The sequence below is a fragment of the Pseudorasbora parva genome, chromosome 7 (genome assembly GCF_024679245.1).
Source record: "Pseudorasbora parva isolate DD20220531a chromosome 7, ASM2467924v1, whole genome shotgun sequence".
Taxonomy (NCBI): Eukaryota; Metazoa; Chordata; class Actinopteri; order Cypriniformes; family Gobionidae; genus Pseudorasbora; species Pseudorasbora parva.
Window position 1 is genome coordinate 34378812 of NC_090178.1, and position 17409 is coordinate 34396220.

A 17409-nucleotide genomic window follows, 5' to 3' on the forward strand; every position below is an offset into this window, starting at 1 on the left:
CTCAAACTTTCAAATGAGAGAACAAAATGAAGAAAAATGTATGCTGGAATTATTACAGGATTTGATACTGGTGGTTGAGTTGCATAGACTCAATTTAATTACCACTTTCAAAGCCCAGAAAGGTAGTAAAGGCATTGTTAAAATAGTCCATGTGACTACAGTGGTTCAACTTTAATTTTATGAGGCGACAAAAATACTTTTTGTGCTAAAAAAAAAAAAAAAACTTTATTCAAAAATGTATCTACGTCTGTGTCAGTCTCCTACGCTATTGATGTAGTAAATACAGTGCAGCACTTCCGAGTTCTATGTCAGAACGCCGGCTTAGCATTGGGGTGATACTGACGCAGGAGCTGGCCAATAATGAGCTTTATATCATAGAACTCGGAAGTGCTGCACTGTTTACTACTCTTTCACTGTTTGCCTGGAATAAATTGTTGAGTAAAGTCGTTATAATTCATAGTTTTTTTGCACACAAAAATGATTCTTGTCACTTCATAAATTTAAGTTTGAACCACTGTAGTCATGGACTACGATGCCTTGACTACCTTTCTGAGCCTTGAAGGTTGCAATGACATTACTGCCTTTGGGTGGTTCAGAAACCTTTCAGATTTAATCAAAAATATCTTAATTTGTGTTCCGAAGATGAACTATGGTCTTATGGGTTTGGAATGATATGACATAATTAATGACAGAATTTAATTTTTTTAGTGAACTAACCCTTTAATCCAAAAGCATACTTCATTTGTCCTTGTTCTAATTCAGTTTGAGTCATCAGTATAGTCCACAGATGTCAGACCATCCAAATGCAGCCATTTCTTATGTCTGCGCAGGCTTGTGCATTAACAACAGTGCATGTGCGCATGATTTGAGTGCTAAGAAATGGTCTGCTAGATAGTGTGCACATGCCCCAACACATCTATCTGCACTGAATGCAGTAAACTTGGAGTTAAGCTTTTCTCTGAGAAAAGAACAAAGAACGGCACTGAAGTCATTCTTCAGAAGGGAAGATGTGTTCTGAGTTTTGCTGACCGGATACGGCGAAAGTTTAATCTGTGAACTATCTCCGCTTCACCTTCGTTGCTCTGGTTGGTTGTAGCGCTATCCTATCGCGTGCAGAGGGAATTTGAAAGACAAGCGTTTATTCCTTCTTTCGGATTGAGCCCTGTCTATGGTGAGTTTCCAGACCAAACATCTTGATGTGGGTCTGGCTTGTCAGGCTTATTAAAGTGCTAGTTCACCCAAAAATTAAAATTCTGTCAATAATCACTTACCCTAATGTCGATCGACACCCGTAAGACCTCGGAACACAAATGAAGATATTTTTGTTGAAATCCGATGGCTCAGAAAGGCCTTCATTGACAGCAATGTAATTTCCTCTATTAACACCATTAAAAATAAAATAACGACTTATATAGTGATGGGCCGATTTCAAAACAAAGTTTTGAACGGTTATAAATCAGTGTCACATGATTTCAGCGAATGTCGCCAATGTCACGTGATTTGACATGCGATCCGAATCATGAATCAATACGCTGATTCATAACGGTTCAAAACTTTGTTTTGAAATCGGCCCATCATTATATAAGTCATTTTTAATTTTTTTGTGCTCAAAAACTATTCTCGTCGCTTCATAAAATGATTGTAGAGCCGCTGTAGTGAGATGGGCTTTGTAACGACGTCTTTAGTGCCTTTATGGGTCTTGAGTGAGGAAAATTACATTGGTGTCAATGAAGGCCTGTCTGAGCCGTCGGATTTCAACAAAAATATCTTTATTTGTGTTCCGAAGATGAACGGAGGTCTTACGGGTGTCGAACGACATTAGGGTAAGTAATTAATGAGAGAATCTTCATTTTTGGGTTAACAAACCCTTTAAAAATATCCTGGCTCTTCCAAAGTCTGTCTGAAACCAATTTGCTTAGGAACCTTCATAGAAAAAAAACTAGCTGTTTAGTCATTGACTGTCTGGTCATCTGCCTTAGGTTTCATACACAGCCCTTGTGTCACTCAAGTTCAGTTATTGTAAGCTGTCTAGGTTAAGCAGGGTTTTTGTATCCCATCTCCCTGTGTGTCTGCTGTCATGATGAGCAATGATGGCTAATGAAAGCCTTTGCTGTGTGAGGAGACTGTGAAAAATGTGAAGCGTCAAACAGAGGCTGATGTATGTTTGAGCAGGACCCACGGCTGATCACAGGCCCTGTGGCTTTATTTAGTCTTCCATTGGCTTTCAAGTCCCGTTTAATCTCCCCCTCAGCGCCTCTGAAAACAGCGCCCGCTCTAGCCTCTTGTTATTGTACAGGCTTTGAATCCAACCCCTTCACTCTTCCTGGGTTTTTATCCTGCATGAGTGACCACTATAAAATTGAACCTTATCACCTGAGTGCCATTATTTATCATCCGGGTGAATAGGAGGATTCAGATTACACACAAGGGTGCTTGGAGTATTATCCAATCTCATTGTCAGAGCCATTGGTGCTCTTGTAGACTTTAATCAAATGCACACACACATACAGACAATATCAGCGCTTTCATGCACTATTTCATTGTTTGCCCTCCACATTATAAGAAATGCAATCACACATAGGTGCACAAAGCATGGCTGTTGGTGGCTTCGCTTTGTGATTTGATGAAGGGTTAATATGGATGGAGAAGATCAGAGACGGCTGAGCTCGAGCAAGCGTGAATGGAAAAGTCTGTGGGAGACGGCGAATTCGCTGGAGGATGTGATACTATCATGGTGAAAAAGAAAGGGTCATAGGTTTTGGAAATAGACATAGGTCCATCTGCCCATATCTTGACAACAATGATAGCCTCTTGCGTTTGTTTGCTAGACCGTGTCTGTCCGTTTGCGCCCACCCCTCAACCTTGAAGTATTACTTCAGAGCGATAAACCTTTTGTTACTTCCACAATGTGTGAAGAAATGACAGATGCTGACTTTTAGATTGTTTTTTAGTGCGGTTTTAGTGGGTCAGAGAGCTTTCAGAGAGTTTTCTCCAGAGGAAGAGAATCAAATATTACTTTCCTTTGAGGTAGTTTCCAGGGAAACAGTAGTGGGAGGAACCTTGGGCAGGCGTTTTTGTTGTTTATGTCTTCAGCATGAAGCAAAATCAGCCAAGATTTACTTCTGTGTCATTTAGAAATAGAAAAAAAGGTTTTGTTTGATATGTTAATGGAACATAAGTGGTGCACATTTCTTTTCTCAGCAACGGAATGTTTTTAAATTTTTTTTTTAGATCTTTTCATATGTACTAAGGGAATGACTAATCTTTTTGCTTTAAAGAAAGTTGACTAGATATACAAATTCTGCTTATGTTCACCTGTGCAGGTTCTGGTCTCCGGTCAATCCCCCGCCTCAGCTGATGACATCTATTTGGATGACCAGCAGTCTGGTGACTACCCTTTGGATGATGATGACTTCACTTCTGGTTCAGGATCTGGTAAGGATTGTTTATATCACCGTTACCGGTTCTATAATAACCAATTATATTCCTATTGTTATTCTGAGGCAGCTTCGGTCTCAGGAGACTATGATTATGATATGACTATTACTCAAAAACAACCCTAACACCAAATGTTCCATTTTAACGCATACCTCATCCCACACCATTTGTGAATGATAATGTTTAATCATGTGGCTTGTTTAGGAGCGGTATGTTGCTACTTTTTTCCCTAAGTGATCAAGGCTGCATTTTCCAAAAATATTTTGAGCCTAATACAATCCTATAGATCATTGGTGAAGATCTAGGGGCCAGCATATCAAAGGAGCTGCCCCAAATGCAAGTCTAGGTGAGGTGAGGTCACATTTACCATTGCTCAGCTAAAGTCCAGTCATTCCATTAGAAAACAATGTGATCGGAAGTTTCGTGTGATGGCAAAAAAGTTCCCCATGCAGATTTTGCTCATGTTCAAGTCGTTGACCAAAAGAATGCTGCTTGGTTTGAACGTGACTTCTGTGTTAGCTGTGCTTTATAAAAGGGAGGTTTTTTTTTGTTGCCTTCAAACCGAAAATTTCACAAATGTGGGCCTTGTGTTTCTCGTCCAAATCCATGTTGTTGGGTAGTAGTCTTGGCCTAGAAATCTAGACGCACCCTAGCGGTAGCAAATCTAATCTGCCGCAAGTTTCGTCTTGTAACTCGCAATACCCTTCTGAGGTGTAAAAGCCAAACTCTGGTCGGGCCAATCACATCGTGTATAGAGTCGGTGGGCGGGGCTTAACATAATGACGACCGAGTTGCGCTTGCGTACTACTAGTAAACACAGGAACTGGCGAACGGCGGTCTTTCGAATCAGCTTTGACCACGACTCTGGAAGACTTGGAGTTAAGCTTTTCTCTGAGAAAAGAACAAAGAACGGCACTGAAGTCATTCTTAAAAAGGGAAGATGTGGACTGGATACGGCAAAAGTTTAATCTGTGAACTAGCTCCGCTTCACCAACGTTGCTCTGGTTGGTTGTAGCGCTATCCAATTGCGTGCACGCCGTGCAGAGGGAGTTTTAAAGACAACCGTTTATCCCGGCCCTCGGATTGAGCCCTGTCAATGGTGAGTTTCCAGACCAAACATCTTGATGTGGGTCTGGCTTGTCAGGCTATAGTAGTCTGCTTTGGACTCTGAAACCTACAATGACAAATGAGACACCCTCCGTTCTTGTGGACATCACAGACACTAGCACAAGAGCGTCAATGCCAAACCAAATGTGCCATTTGGAATAGGACCTCAGAAACATTTGAAAAGGCTCTTTTGACTTGGTCTAACTGCATAGGAACGCCCTGGCAACCATCCATAACACCCTTGCGGGTGTTGCATCAAGTAAAACTGGCATTTTCTTAAAAAATGGAAAAGGCTTGTCTAGTAAAAGTCTTGTAATGTTTATCATATATAATCACTCAACTAAAAAAAAGACAAAAAGATTCTATAATAGCTGCTTTTTTACTAACTAGTGTAGAATGTATAGTAGATATACTAGAAAGAATTTTTGATTAAGTAATTACAGTCAACCCACAGAGCCAGTGTTGTTGTGGCTAATGGTTGTCTAATGTGTTTTTAATAGAAGGGCTTCTAGGTGGCTGCTAGACAACGCTGCCCACCCCTTGAGCGGGCAGATGTTTCACCTGCAGTCAAACGCGGTCAGCCAAGACCACCATAGTCACTCAGCAGATGTCTGCTCCATGCAGAAATTCTGCATTATTAATAAGTCATTTCTCTACCTCTTACTGCTGTACCACAGTGCCGTGTACCTGGCACAATTACAGTGCAAAATAGAGAGAACGGTTGAAATATTTATACATTTTATATATTTCTCTCTTGGAAACACTTTAAGCAAAAGAGCTGATCTTGCATTCCCATCATTATTATATTTATATGGACACATTCAACATTCAAGGTAAAGCTCAGGTCGTTGGGATGTCATTATAGTCCCATCACACCATAGTGTCATAGGTCAACATTTGCAAAACCTCATATTTTCAAAATCACCTTACAAATGACAATGTGTTGTAGAAAATAATCATGATTTGTGATTTGACCATAGGAAATTATAAGGAAAGAATATTGAGGAAATTATATTTTAAACACTATACTCACACAGAGATTTTATCTGTTTTTGCTTTTTCAGTGAAACACTTTTTCAAACTAAGCCACAGCAGAAACAACTTCGGTGCACCTTCAGGAAATATACAGTTTTATTTTCATTCCTGAATGAAAAAGTTGAGTGAATGATTTAATGACTCACTCATGAAAAGAGTCACTTGTTTTGTTCATAAATGAATCTGTGGCTGCATCCGAAATTGCATACTTCCCTACTACAGTAGGCAAAATATAGTATGCGACAAAAAGATGAATGTCTGAATTTACAGCACTCAAAAAGGACCCAGATGACCAACTACTTCCAGTGAGATTCTGAAGTGTGCATAAGATGGACACTTTACTATCCCATGAGACCACGGAGAGGATTTGTGAATGGCAGTGAAGCAACACAATTGGCACAAATGACATGTTAATGACAACATAGTGAAAGTAATATGTCTGGATTACATTCATAATATATAAAATTTACTTTTTTAGTGGTCCCAAAGTATTTATTCAAAATAGTATGAAGAGAATAGGTGATTTCGGGCTCAGCCCATGTCTTTGAATGAAGTTGGTTGAGTGAATGATTCAATGACTCACTCATGAAGTCAGTCAATTGTCTCCACCTACTGGCATACTATTGTAACCCGCAGACAGAGTCAATTATAAACTCCTACCAGCACAAAAAGTTTTAGACAGTTTGGAATGCACAAAAAAGACAAGCTGAGTAAAAACACTGCTCGGCCAATCAATTTCAAGGATTGTAACAAGCTATATTTCCTTTGAATATGGAAAACATTATAATGGCTGACTTATCTAATTTCTTTATTTCTCACAATTCTTTTTAGGCTTTAGTGATACAGATGATGATGAAGACACTTCCACGGTAATATTGCGGCACCCAGAATTCAATGTGGGGTCTACTCAGGAGCCTGTCTACACCAGCAACCCCAGCTTGGAGTCCACCATTTCCAGAGAGGTGGACAAAATCAGCATAGAGACATTCATTGACTCAGACATGGGACCAGAGGTGAGATTGCTCGCCCATTTCAGTCATACTGCTTCTGACACTATCAAAGCTTTTGCTGACTCCCACTGCTCCGAAAACCTGCACAACCTGCAAAACTATGACAACTTGTGATACTTTTGATATTACCCCTCTTTGACACAAACACTGACCTGCTGTCTCTCGCAGTTTTACTGAACATTACTGCTGTGTTTTTAATCCTTCAATCTTGTTATTGAATCTCTTCACTTTTTCCGACACCATCTACAAGCTGAATTGTTTTTTTTTGTGTCAGCAATCTTGATGTTAAGCTGTCTTTCTCTCGCTCCCTCTCTTACTGTTTTTTTAGATCTCTAACTATCAGACAGAAAAGCCCCAGGTCACTGTTGAAGCCACCAGCTCACCGAGTGTTGTACAAGAAGCTGACCCGCTTCATGAGGTTCGCACAGAAAATCTCTTCCAGAGGACAGAAGTGCTGGCAGGTATGTTCAAAATAAACAGCACACAGAAGGGTGATTCTTTAATTAGGGGAATATTTCAGTTCCCTTTTACAGTAAGACTTTAAAGACAAATGGCTTCCTTTAGTAAGGATTTACTAAAGACACGCAGTGAAAAATTCAGCAATCAACAGTTCTTTTTGCGGCTGACCTTTTTGCATATGCATTTTTAGGAGTTTCCCTTTCTGATGCAAAATGTATGGGAGGAGTAAATGAATCACTCATAGTGGGTGCTCGTCAATTTACTGGATTTGCGCCGTTATTTTACAGCCCAAAAAAGCACATCCCAAATCCTCTGTAAAAAAACATCAGTTGTGGTTGCCAGAACTTTACAGTAAAATATAGGATAGCAAAATTTTAGGTTTTACAGATTTAAGTTAAATATACAGTAAATAATCGGATTTTATTAACTGAAATAATGTTAAATTACCAACCTATTGAAATACTAATATCTGTTATGTACCTTTGATATATACTGACAACAACCCGCCAATCACAGTGGTGATGAGAGTCACATGATGAATCAAAGCTCATCACAAGCAGCTTTTAGGAGGACAGTACTAATATATAGAAGGTGCACAGTGTCATTCACACAAACACTAAACACCATCATGGTAACACACATGACATATAATAAATGCAATAAATATTAATTTAACAACATTAAATGTAACATAAAACCCTAATGTACATAACTGGTTAGAAAAAAAGAAGAAATACATCAAATGTGAAGTGTCACGCAGGGAATCCTGGGAATGTCAATTTACATTCTTTCGCTGTAAATTACGCAATGACTTTTTCTTTTTCACTTCCAAAAACTGTAAATTTACATCAAATGTAAGGTTAGATCTATTACAGTTATTCACTGTTTATAGTACGGAAATGTTCTATTAAAGAACTTGATTTGTGTATTAGATATTGCAAACTTTATTTATTTTTTACCCTGTCATTCTTTTCGTTGCAGCGGTTATAGCCGGCGGAGTGATTGGCTTCCTGTTTGCCATCTTCCTGATCCTCCTTCTGGTGTACCGTATGAGAAAGAAGGATGAGGGAAGCTATGACCTTGGAGAGCGCAAGCCTCCCAGCTCAGCCTATCAGAAGGCTCCGAGTAAAGAGTTCTACGCCTGAATGACCAATCATTGCCAACAGTAACATCCTTACGACAACCAACCCCTCTCCAAGAGTAACAGTGGATCGGTAGCACATCGAGGGGATTTTTTTACGGGGAACCTTTACTTATTTAAAAAATGTAACAAAAAAGTAATTTTGCTTCACGAACCCAAACGGGGCTTGTATTTTCTTTTTTTTGGGATCAAAAATGTCAAAGATTGTTTCTGAAAACAACCGTTGTCAGTGTATGAAAGTAAATCATTTCTCACAGGTTTTAGTCAGTGACTACTTTGTAACAGTAGAGGTACGTTTTATTAAAGAACAAGACAATTCCGGGGTGGAAATCCTGGGTTATATCTGATACCTTTAATTTTCCACTCATTACATTTGAGTAACTTATCTCATTTCGTTTTCATCTCATCTCATCTTATTTTATTTTTTTGTAAAGGGTATTTTTCTCCTTTGGCTTCTTCTGTTAAACTGAATGTTTGTATTTTCGTCTGGCCAATATGAAATCATTCTAAGATCACAGCATACTGCAGAATGTTTAAATGTATTTTGTTATATTTCCTGATCTAACATAGTTGGTACAGTGTTAAGTCCTTGAAAGTTCGCGTTCTACTTTGCCTAAAGCCAAGAACACATTCCTCCATACTTGTGCTCTTCATTCTCTCTTTTCTGTCTCTTAGGAAAATCAGTTCCACTCGACTGTTTCATCAAAGTCTCCATTTATAGCATCCTTGAAAACTGCAGTAATTGACTTGAATTACTTTAACTATGATGTACGTTTGCATTGCACACAAGCTTATCAAGGTCAAGAACCCCTCCCACCCACCCCCTCCACGAAACTATTTCATATCCAGTTACCCAACGCTTGGAGGGGAAAAGTTCATTAGAATAAGATATGGATTATGAACAAGTGTAATGAGTCCAAGAATGAATCTTTCATGACAGGTTCACATCATTTACCCAGTAAAAGTCGTCAGTTTTACTGATTTGTACGCCCACGCTCTTCTCAGTCGACACATTTTCAATGTTCACTGTTGACAGACACCCTAATGAAGGCCATTTTTCTTTATTTCATAATATTATCGCTCACGCGGAGGCAACTTTTAAAATGATTTCTCTTTTGTTTCTGACTATTCTGCTGAATGTCTCTGACCTTCCAAAGACTCAAACAGTGTTGTTAACAGTGATGATGATTAATAACGTGAAATCACATCTGCTCATTTTTACTCTTCTTTTCATGTGCATTTCCAATATGTTTCTTTTAAAGACCTGACCATTTAGAGTCAACGACGTCTCTGTATATGTTAATATACAATAATTTATAGAATATAATTATTTATATACTACATATTATATGTAATATGTTAGTTAAAAAAAAAATCTATGAAAATGTATATTCACAAATGTTTTAGAAGCCCTTGAAGTGCCTACTGTTCTGAAACAGTTCTACAGGGATTTGAGGACATTTGTGCATCGGCATGATGTTAAAAGCTGGAACTGGAGAAGTGTGATGAGTGGTTATGTCACAGAATTACAGAAACAGTATTGTATTTCATAAAAAAACACTACTGAATAAACATTTTCTCATGGTATTTTAATTACGCTTCTTGCGCATCAACTTGAGTTCACCTTGTGCACCTCTCTTTGGAGATTATTCTCAACTGTGTGTGTATGAATATGTACTACATGATGAATCAATATGCATGCCAAATCTCTCTCGGCTCTCTTTGGACCATCAAACACAAGCTGTGGTGGAAATGTATCACCTCTGAAGAAGATTGCGCTGGGATTTATCCCTAGATGTTAAAGCTCTGACAGAAAAAAATGTACTAAACGGTGCACAAGTTACCACAAAGCCTTTTTTATTCCAAAAGAATCTCACACTAAGTTGACAGCACCTGTCAGCAACTGTTCTAAAAAATATATGCATGGGCATGAGCGTAGCTGCACAAGCACTTCATTTTCAAGTTGTATTTTTAACATGATTTGTATGTTTTGTTATTTAGTGTTGCGTGTTGAACAAATTTGTACTGGCAGACGGCTAATTCGCCATGGGTTTCAAGGCCGTAACATCAAACCAAACCAGAGAGAATTAATTGTAGGCTTAAAGGAATTCATTTGAACTATTTGTGATAGGCCTATAGGCTATTATGCACACATTCACTCTTAGGGCCCTGTTTTAATGATCTAAGCACATGGTCTAAAACGCATGGCGCAAGTCCACGCAAATCGACCTTTGTTAGTTTAAGGATGGTCTAAAAGATAGTTTTAAAAAATGGTCTAAAAGGGTTGTACCTATTTTCTTAATGGGTCATGGATGGGTTTTGTGCGTAATGTGCAATAAACCAATCAGAGTCTCATCTCCCATTCGCTATTTACATGGCGGAATTTGCGAGCGTAAAGACTGAGCGCTTTTCCAGTGAGAAATCCTTCTATTTTTAATATTTAAAAATGTTTGTGTGCTGCTGCGTGTCCCTGTGTGTGTAAGTAGAGTGTAAATGCGTTTTGCACCAGTTATAATTTTATAAAAAAATATAATTTAAAAAATATATATATTTTTTATGTCAAGCGCCACATTGTTTAAATAGCAAATGCCCTCAGCACATCGGTCTCAAACTAGCTGTGTTCAGACGCATTTTTGGCGCCTTGCTATTTTGAGGCAACTAAAAACAAAATTTAATTGTGTTAGCCAGGTGGTAAACAGCAAGAAATGCTTTATCCCCCCAATAAATAAATAAATAAATAATGATGATAATGATGATGATGATATTAATAATAATAATAATAATAATAATAATAATAATAATAATAATAATAATAACAACAATAATAATAATAATAACAATAATAACAATAATAATAATAATAATAATAATAACAATAACAATAATAATAATAATAACAATAACAATAATAATAATAACAATAATAATAATAATAATAATAATAATAATAATAATAATAATAATAATAATAATAATAATAATAATAATAATAATAATAATAATAATAATAATAATATAGTTTAAAATATGCTGAGTTGTTTTAACCCAAATTTGGGTCAAATATGGACAAACCCAACTGTTGGGTTATACATTTAATTGAACATTTTAACCAACAGGGTTTGTCCATATTTGACCTAAATTTGGGTCAAAACAACCAAGAGTGATGCTTGTCAATGTTTAAGTGGACACATAAACATTCTGTTTATATAAAATGTATGAGTTTAAACGATTTTGGTAAGTATAGCCTATCTGAAACCATGACAATAGGCCTATATGTATCCTTCCTCACATTAAAAAATATGAATAAAAAGTATGAATTTACCATCCTGAAAGATTTCTGGTAAATGATGTCACATATGGTTGTAATTGTTCCAGCAGCAGTTCAGTCTGAAGAACAAAACTTTATAGTCTGTTTTTTCCTTTATTACCCCCCCCCCTTTTCATAAGAAAGTAACACAAATAAATACAATATTGCAAACATTGTATCCACACTGTGCACATTTGTTTTTCAGTGAAGCAAAATGCTTAGTGTAAGATAAAAATAAAAAAAATCTAAAAATTATTTGTATTCATTATAATGGACTAAGGCTGTTTGCCATCTTAAGCTTTTACAATTCATTTTGGTGAACCACCGCTTAAAAGAGTCTGGGGGACTGAAATATTACCTCATACATACATTTTGAAACCGCTATGTTTCTTTTAAAACATAAATTGTAAACGATTTGCTTCATAAAAACTACAACGGTGTGTGGAATGTTGTTTTATAAAGATATCTGGTAAGTTGAATACTAAACGCGTTTTTTCGGTTGTCCCAGGGCGCTTGCTGTAGCCACATGAGCGCCCAATGTTTTCAAGGAATAGTAAGTGTACTTTCATTTTGAAACATGCCGGTAAATTGTTTATACGTTTTGATATATATATCTATTCCAATTATGTATACAATATTCTAACGTGTTTTCCCTAAAACCTAGAATAAGCCGTTTCTCGGTTTATTTGCTGCATAATAAAAGTTTGTTGTATTTTTAGATTTAGCATGAACATATGTGATTATTATTGTTATAGTACCAATCTAACATAGGAGAAAATGTTTTTGTTTAAATATATTCAATGTTTTCAAATAGAAACGACCAGTGGAAAAAAGGTTTAAAACAGGACGTAATGAATAACTAGTCAAACTGCATTACTGCTAGATCAGAGAAAATCTGGAGAAAATGTGTGTGTGTGTGTGTGTGTGTGTGTGTGTGTGTGTATATATATATATATATATATATATATACACATACATACAATTATTTAAAGCCTCATTTAACTCATTTAATTTGACTATAGGCCTATTGATAAATGGCAAATATTCTTGACTTTTTCTCTTTCTCTCATGTGCTTTTCAGATGACTGGCAATAAAAACAGGGGTCATAACTCCACCGGTCAGGCGCTGCTGACTCTCCTTATCCTCTGCTCTCTTCTGCAGTGTCACTCTAGACCTCACAGTTATGACAGTAAACCCCTTTCTGAAATATCCAGAGAGATTTCGAAGTACTCTGACATCGCTCAACAAATCATAAACCTCGCAGTCTATGGAAAAGCCCAGAACCGTTCCTACGAGAGGCTGGCTGAGTTCACCGACACTATTGGAAACAGAGTCAGTGGCTCTAAGAACCTAGACCTGGCCATTAAGTACATGTACAATGCCCTTAGACAGGACGGACTGGAAGATGTGCATCTAGAGCCTGTGAAGATCCCTCACTGGGTGCGGGGGGAGGAGAGCGCTGCGATGCTTCTACCGAGAAACCACACTTTAGCCATACTTGGGCTTGGTAGTAGTGTAGGAACTCCTCCAGGGGGTTAGTAGACACAGCTCATATAGTGATAATAACCGTTCAAATGCCTACACCTGCAAATATCTAAGCTTCTGTTCTTCTGGCAGGTATAGAGGCGGAGGTAATCGTAGTGGATTCTTTTGAAGAATTGAAGAAGCGAGCAAGTGAGGCTAAAGGGAAAATCGTTGTGTATAACCAGCCGTTTGTCAGTTATGGGGAGACCGTAGCCTATCGGGCTTCAGGGGCTTCAGAGGCTGCTAAAGTTGGAGCCGTTGCCTCTCTTATCCGTTCAGTAACTCCATTCTCCATCAACAGGTCAGAATCATCACACTGTTTAAGTCATCATTAAAAGGACTGCCACTGCAAACTAAAGGTTGCACAGTAAAAAAAAATGGTTTCAATTATAAAAAAAAGTAAGTGTTTGTTCTTCCTTAATTTTAAATTTAGTAAACTCAAATATCCAGTTTCACATTTCAAGTTGACTAAACTAAAAAGTTTAAGGCAGCACAAATTCTTACTTTTTAAAAGTTGAAACAAATTAAGAAGGACATTGAAATCAATTTAAGAGTAACCTTCAAGACTGACTCTCCAGAGATTATTTGTTTCTCATAGAATGGATGGTATCTTCAAATAAAATACACTACAGGTCAAAAGTTTGGGATAATTATGTTTTTGTATTTTTGAAAGAAGTCTCTTGTGCTCACCAAGGCTACATTTATTTGATGAAAAATACAGTAAAAAGTAATATTGTGAAATAGTGCAAATGTATCATTATTTAATATTCATATAAATACATATATTATATAAAATATTTTTAATATTTCAGTCACATGATCCTTCAGAAATCATTAAAATATGCTGATTTGGCACTCAAGAAATATTTCTTATTGTTATCATTGTTATATTTAAAACATGACATTATAATTAACTAGGAGTTAAATAAAGATATTCATACCTTTGCATTAAATTTATCATAAGTTACATTAAAGACATTCATAATGTTACAAAACAAATAAATGCTGTTCTTTTGACTGTTCTATTAATCAAAAATCATTAAAAAAGTATCATGGTTACCACAAAAAAAGAAGAAAAAAAAAAAAACCCAAAAGTACTGCTAAAATATTTAGCTTTGCCATCACAGGAATAAATATAATTTTTTTTTTTAAATTGGAATAATATTATTAACATTTTTTTTTACTGTATTTTTTATCAAATAAATGCTTAACAGACTGGCATTAAAATACATAAAAAACAAATCTTTATTATTCCAAACCCTTGATCAGTAGTGTATATTTAAAACAAATATTTAATGAAACACTTAAAAGGAGATATATATATATATATATATATATATATATATATATATATATATATATATATATATATATATATATATATATATATATATATATATAACCTACATTGTGTTGTTTTCAGTCCCCACACTGGCTGGCAGTGGTACCAGCCTGGAGTGGCTCAGATCCCCACTGCCTGTATCACTATCGAGGATGCCCAGATGATGGCCAGGATGGCTCGTAGAGGCCAGAGGATTGTGGTGCGTCTGACTATGGCGGCCCAAACACTGCCAGATGTTGACTCATTCAACACTGTGGCTGAAATCACAGGCAGCGAGCATCCCGAACAGGTCGGTGACTTTAAATATGCCATATTGTACTGAAGCTAATCTCACAAAGCAGTTTCAAAATACCTTTAAGATAAGTCATTTCACTTGGCGGCCATCTTTGAAGGGACTCTCGGGCATGCAAGTGCAATTTCTATCTCCTTGAATTTGGAAACATCAAATTCACCAAAACTATTTGGCAAGCTTACGTTTAAATTTCATATTTGAAATCACCGATTGAACTCTGACAACTCATAAATTTAATAAATTTTCGAATCATGACAAAAACCCTGCATTTTTCAGCCTGGACAAAGTTAATGTGCTTGCACAGTCCTAAGTGCGTGTCTCAGAACATTGCCTGTTTCTATAGCAACCTGAGCTTCTAATGGCAGCTGCAGTCTTTAATTTATTAATCAACGATTGGCTTTTTCATTTAGAAGGCGGGGCTTATAAGTCATTAGTAATAATTCATAAGAAATAGGATGCAGGATCAGACTGGAAATTATTTTTTTCGGGGCAAAATTAAGTCATGATTTGCTAAAATAAATGGCCTAAATAGTTGTTTGACTATTTGTCAATATTAGCAAATAACCTTGCATGGCCTAGATGGTGTAAGATAAAAATATATCTGGTCTCACAGGTGGACCAAGTTATTTTTTGTTGTTGAAAGATATTTTCTGGAATGATGTGCACTGATGAACCAGAATGAGGTAAATGGAGAAAGTAAATTGGTAAATAAGCAGGGTTCATTTGATCTGCATATTGCATTATACACTAAGGGCCAGATTTGCTAAACAGGGAAAATTAGCATGAGAGGAAAATTTCCAAAAAGTACAGATGGGAGTGGAAAGTGCATCACGTGATCTACTGACCGCATGCACATTAAAGAACAAAAACACAGACGGATCATTTCCATAATGACCAACACAATCTTGTGATGTCACATGTCTGTCCTGTCTCGTTGAGTACGTGGGGTTTTGTAATTTTGAGCATGTGCTCTTGTCCTTGTCTTATTCCACCCCTCTTATTATCCAATTATTGATTATTTGCCCCACATGTTGTTCTTCATTACCTGCCTTGTTTGTCCCCTATTTAACCTCCCTGTGTTTTCTATCCTGTGCTGGCCCATTGTGTTTTGTGCCTGTTGGTCTTGTGTCCCGATGGTTTCAGTTTCCCTGCTCCTTGTTCCTGACCCCCAGTTAGTTGATTTCCCCCCTGTGGGTTTTTGTGTTGTAGTTCCGTTTATTTAATAAATCATTTCCTCTGCATTTGAGTCTTCCTCCCGTTTCCTACGCACACCTGACATAATCTTCTTCATGTCTTTTTCCCTGAAACCAAAGAAATGGAAATATCCAGAGATGAGTATAAAGTGTCTTTCATCTTTGATGGTCTGGATGAGCGTCGTCTCTCTCTGGATTTTCAGAGCGATGTGAGGTTGTGTGACAAGAGCATATGCTCAAAATAACAACTCCACAAGTGCTTAATGAGACAGGACAGACATGTGACAAGTGCACAACTGTCAGGTTTAAGAAATAATGGTGCAAATACCAGTAAATTGAGGAGCGCAAACCGTAGTAAATCACCTTGCTTGATTAATTTAAATACTCTACTCCCATTAAGTTCCTCCCAAACTACTATTTCTTCTGGAGGTGCAGCAGGAACACGAATAGCTAATCCTTTTTTCAGGAGCAGATTCTTAGCAAAACCTGCTTTATACTGACCCTTGTTTATAAAGCAGTCTGGTGAGAAATGATTCACGTAAACATGAAAGCATTGACATCGTTCGGGGGGAATATTCCCTTTGAAAACAAAACTCAGCCACTGCGTCTTCAGCGGTTCGGATTAAGGAACATCAAAATGATTGCTGCGTTCATTATTACACCGAAGAACAGAACCCCACAATCGCTTAGACGCCATTCTGCTCCGGCGAATCAACAATGGCAGACTATAATGACAGCTCGTTCAGGGTGGGTCTGTGTTGAAACGCTGCTGTCAATCAACAATTGTGGGCGGGGCATCCGTGTGATGCTGCATGGTCGGATGGCTCGATTTGAGACAGGGGAAAATATATAATGAGATAAAAAAAAAAAAACTAGATGGATTTTTTACCATTATAGGATGATTGTGTACAGGCACTGCCAACCCACATTTTGGTATCAACTTGTAAAAGTGCATGTACCATTATATGACCCCTATTTAAGACACTATTTAAAAAAAAAAAAGTCTGCCTCTTTTACAACGCAATGCTTTTATTCTTATCCTTGTTCTAATGTTAACAAATTTAGAGTGATCTAAATGAGCGTCCTTATGCTAAAGGTTAGAAATCTCCACAAAACATGCTTAATGAATGTATGAATGTGATTGTCTGTGTTCTACTCCATGTGCTCTGCTCCAAAACCTTGTGATCTGCCTCCTTAGCTATTAGAGATACACCTCTGATGATTTCACAAGTCACAATTACATAAAATTAAAGTGTGTAAAGTTTAATGCGTATTTGGCGTGCTGTAAGGGGGAGGGCTCCGATCTTGGAATTTGGCCCGTAAACTAGAGGACTCCCCCCTGTATGTACATGGTTAGCACTAGAAGTGTGGAGAAGGGGTGGTGGAGGGATGCTCCTAATCTGTCAACAAATTGAGGTGAGACTGCTGAATATATAAACACCTCTTATCGTTGATTGCTAAAAGCTCTCCAATCGTGTTAATTATCTGAACGTGCTCCTCCCGAACTTTTTTGATAAAACATCATTAATTGTTAAAAGATTGCAATCTTAAATTTAAACA

General features: G+C 37.1%; 2 protein-coding genes across 3 annotated transcripts in view; both read left to right on the forward strand.

The window, feature by feature from the left end:
• Positions 1-8579, forward strand: part of LOC137083319 (syndecan-2-B-like) — a 34284-nt gene extending 25705 nt beyond the window's left edge. The window contains exons 2-5 of the mRNA XM_067449181.1: positions 3324-3435; positions 6412-6593; positions 6919-7051; positions 8031-8579. Coding sequence (XP_067305282.1) covers positions 3324-3435; positions 6412-6593; positions 6919-7051; positions 8031-8194 — 591 coding nt within the window. The 3' untranslated portion in view covers positions 8195-8579. The remainder of the gene's footprint in view (positions 1-3323; positions 3436-6411; positions 6594-6918; positions 7052-8030) is intronic.
• Positions 8580-12018: 3439 nt separating this feature from the next.
• LOC137083832 (carboxypeptidase Q-like) overlaps positions 12019-17409 on the forward strand; it is a 90319-nt gene continuing 84928 nt past the window's right edge. The window contains exons 1-4 of one of the 2 annotated variants that reach the window (XM_067449777.1): positions 12019-12050; positions 12579-13032; positions 13116-13323; positions 14446-14653. In XM_067449777.1, coding sequence (XP_067305878.1) covers positions 12024-12050; positions 12579-13032; positions 13116-13323; positions 14446-14653 — 897 coding nt within the window. In that variant the 5' untranslated portion in view covers positions 12019-12023. Of the gene's footprint in view, positions 12081-12578; positions 13033-13115; positions 13324-14445; positions 14654-17409 lie in introns of both variants that reach the window. The other variant, XM_067449778.1, reaches the window with a different exon arrangement.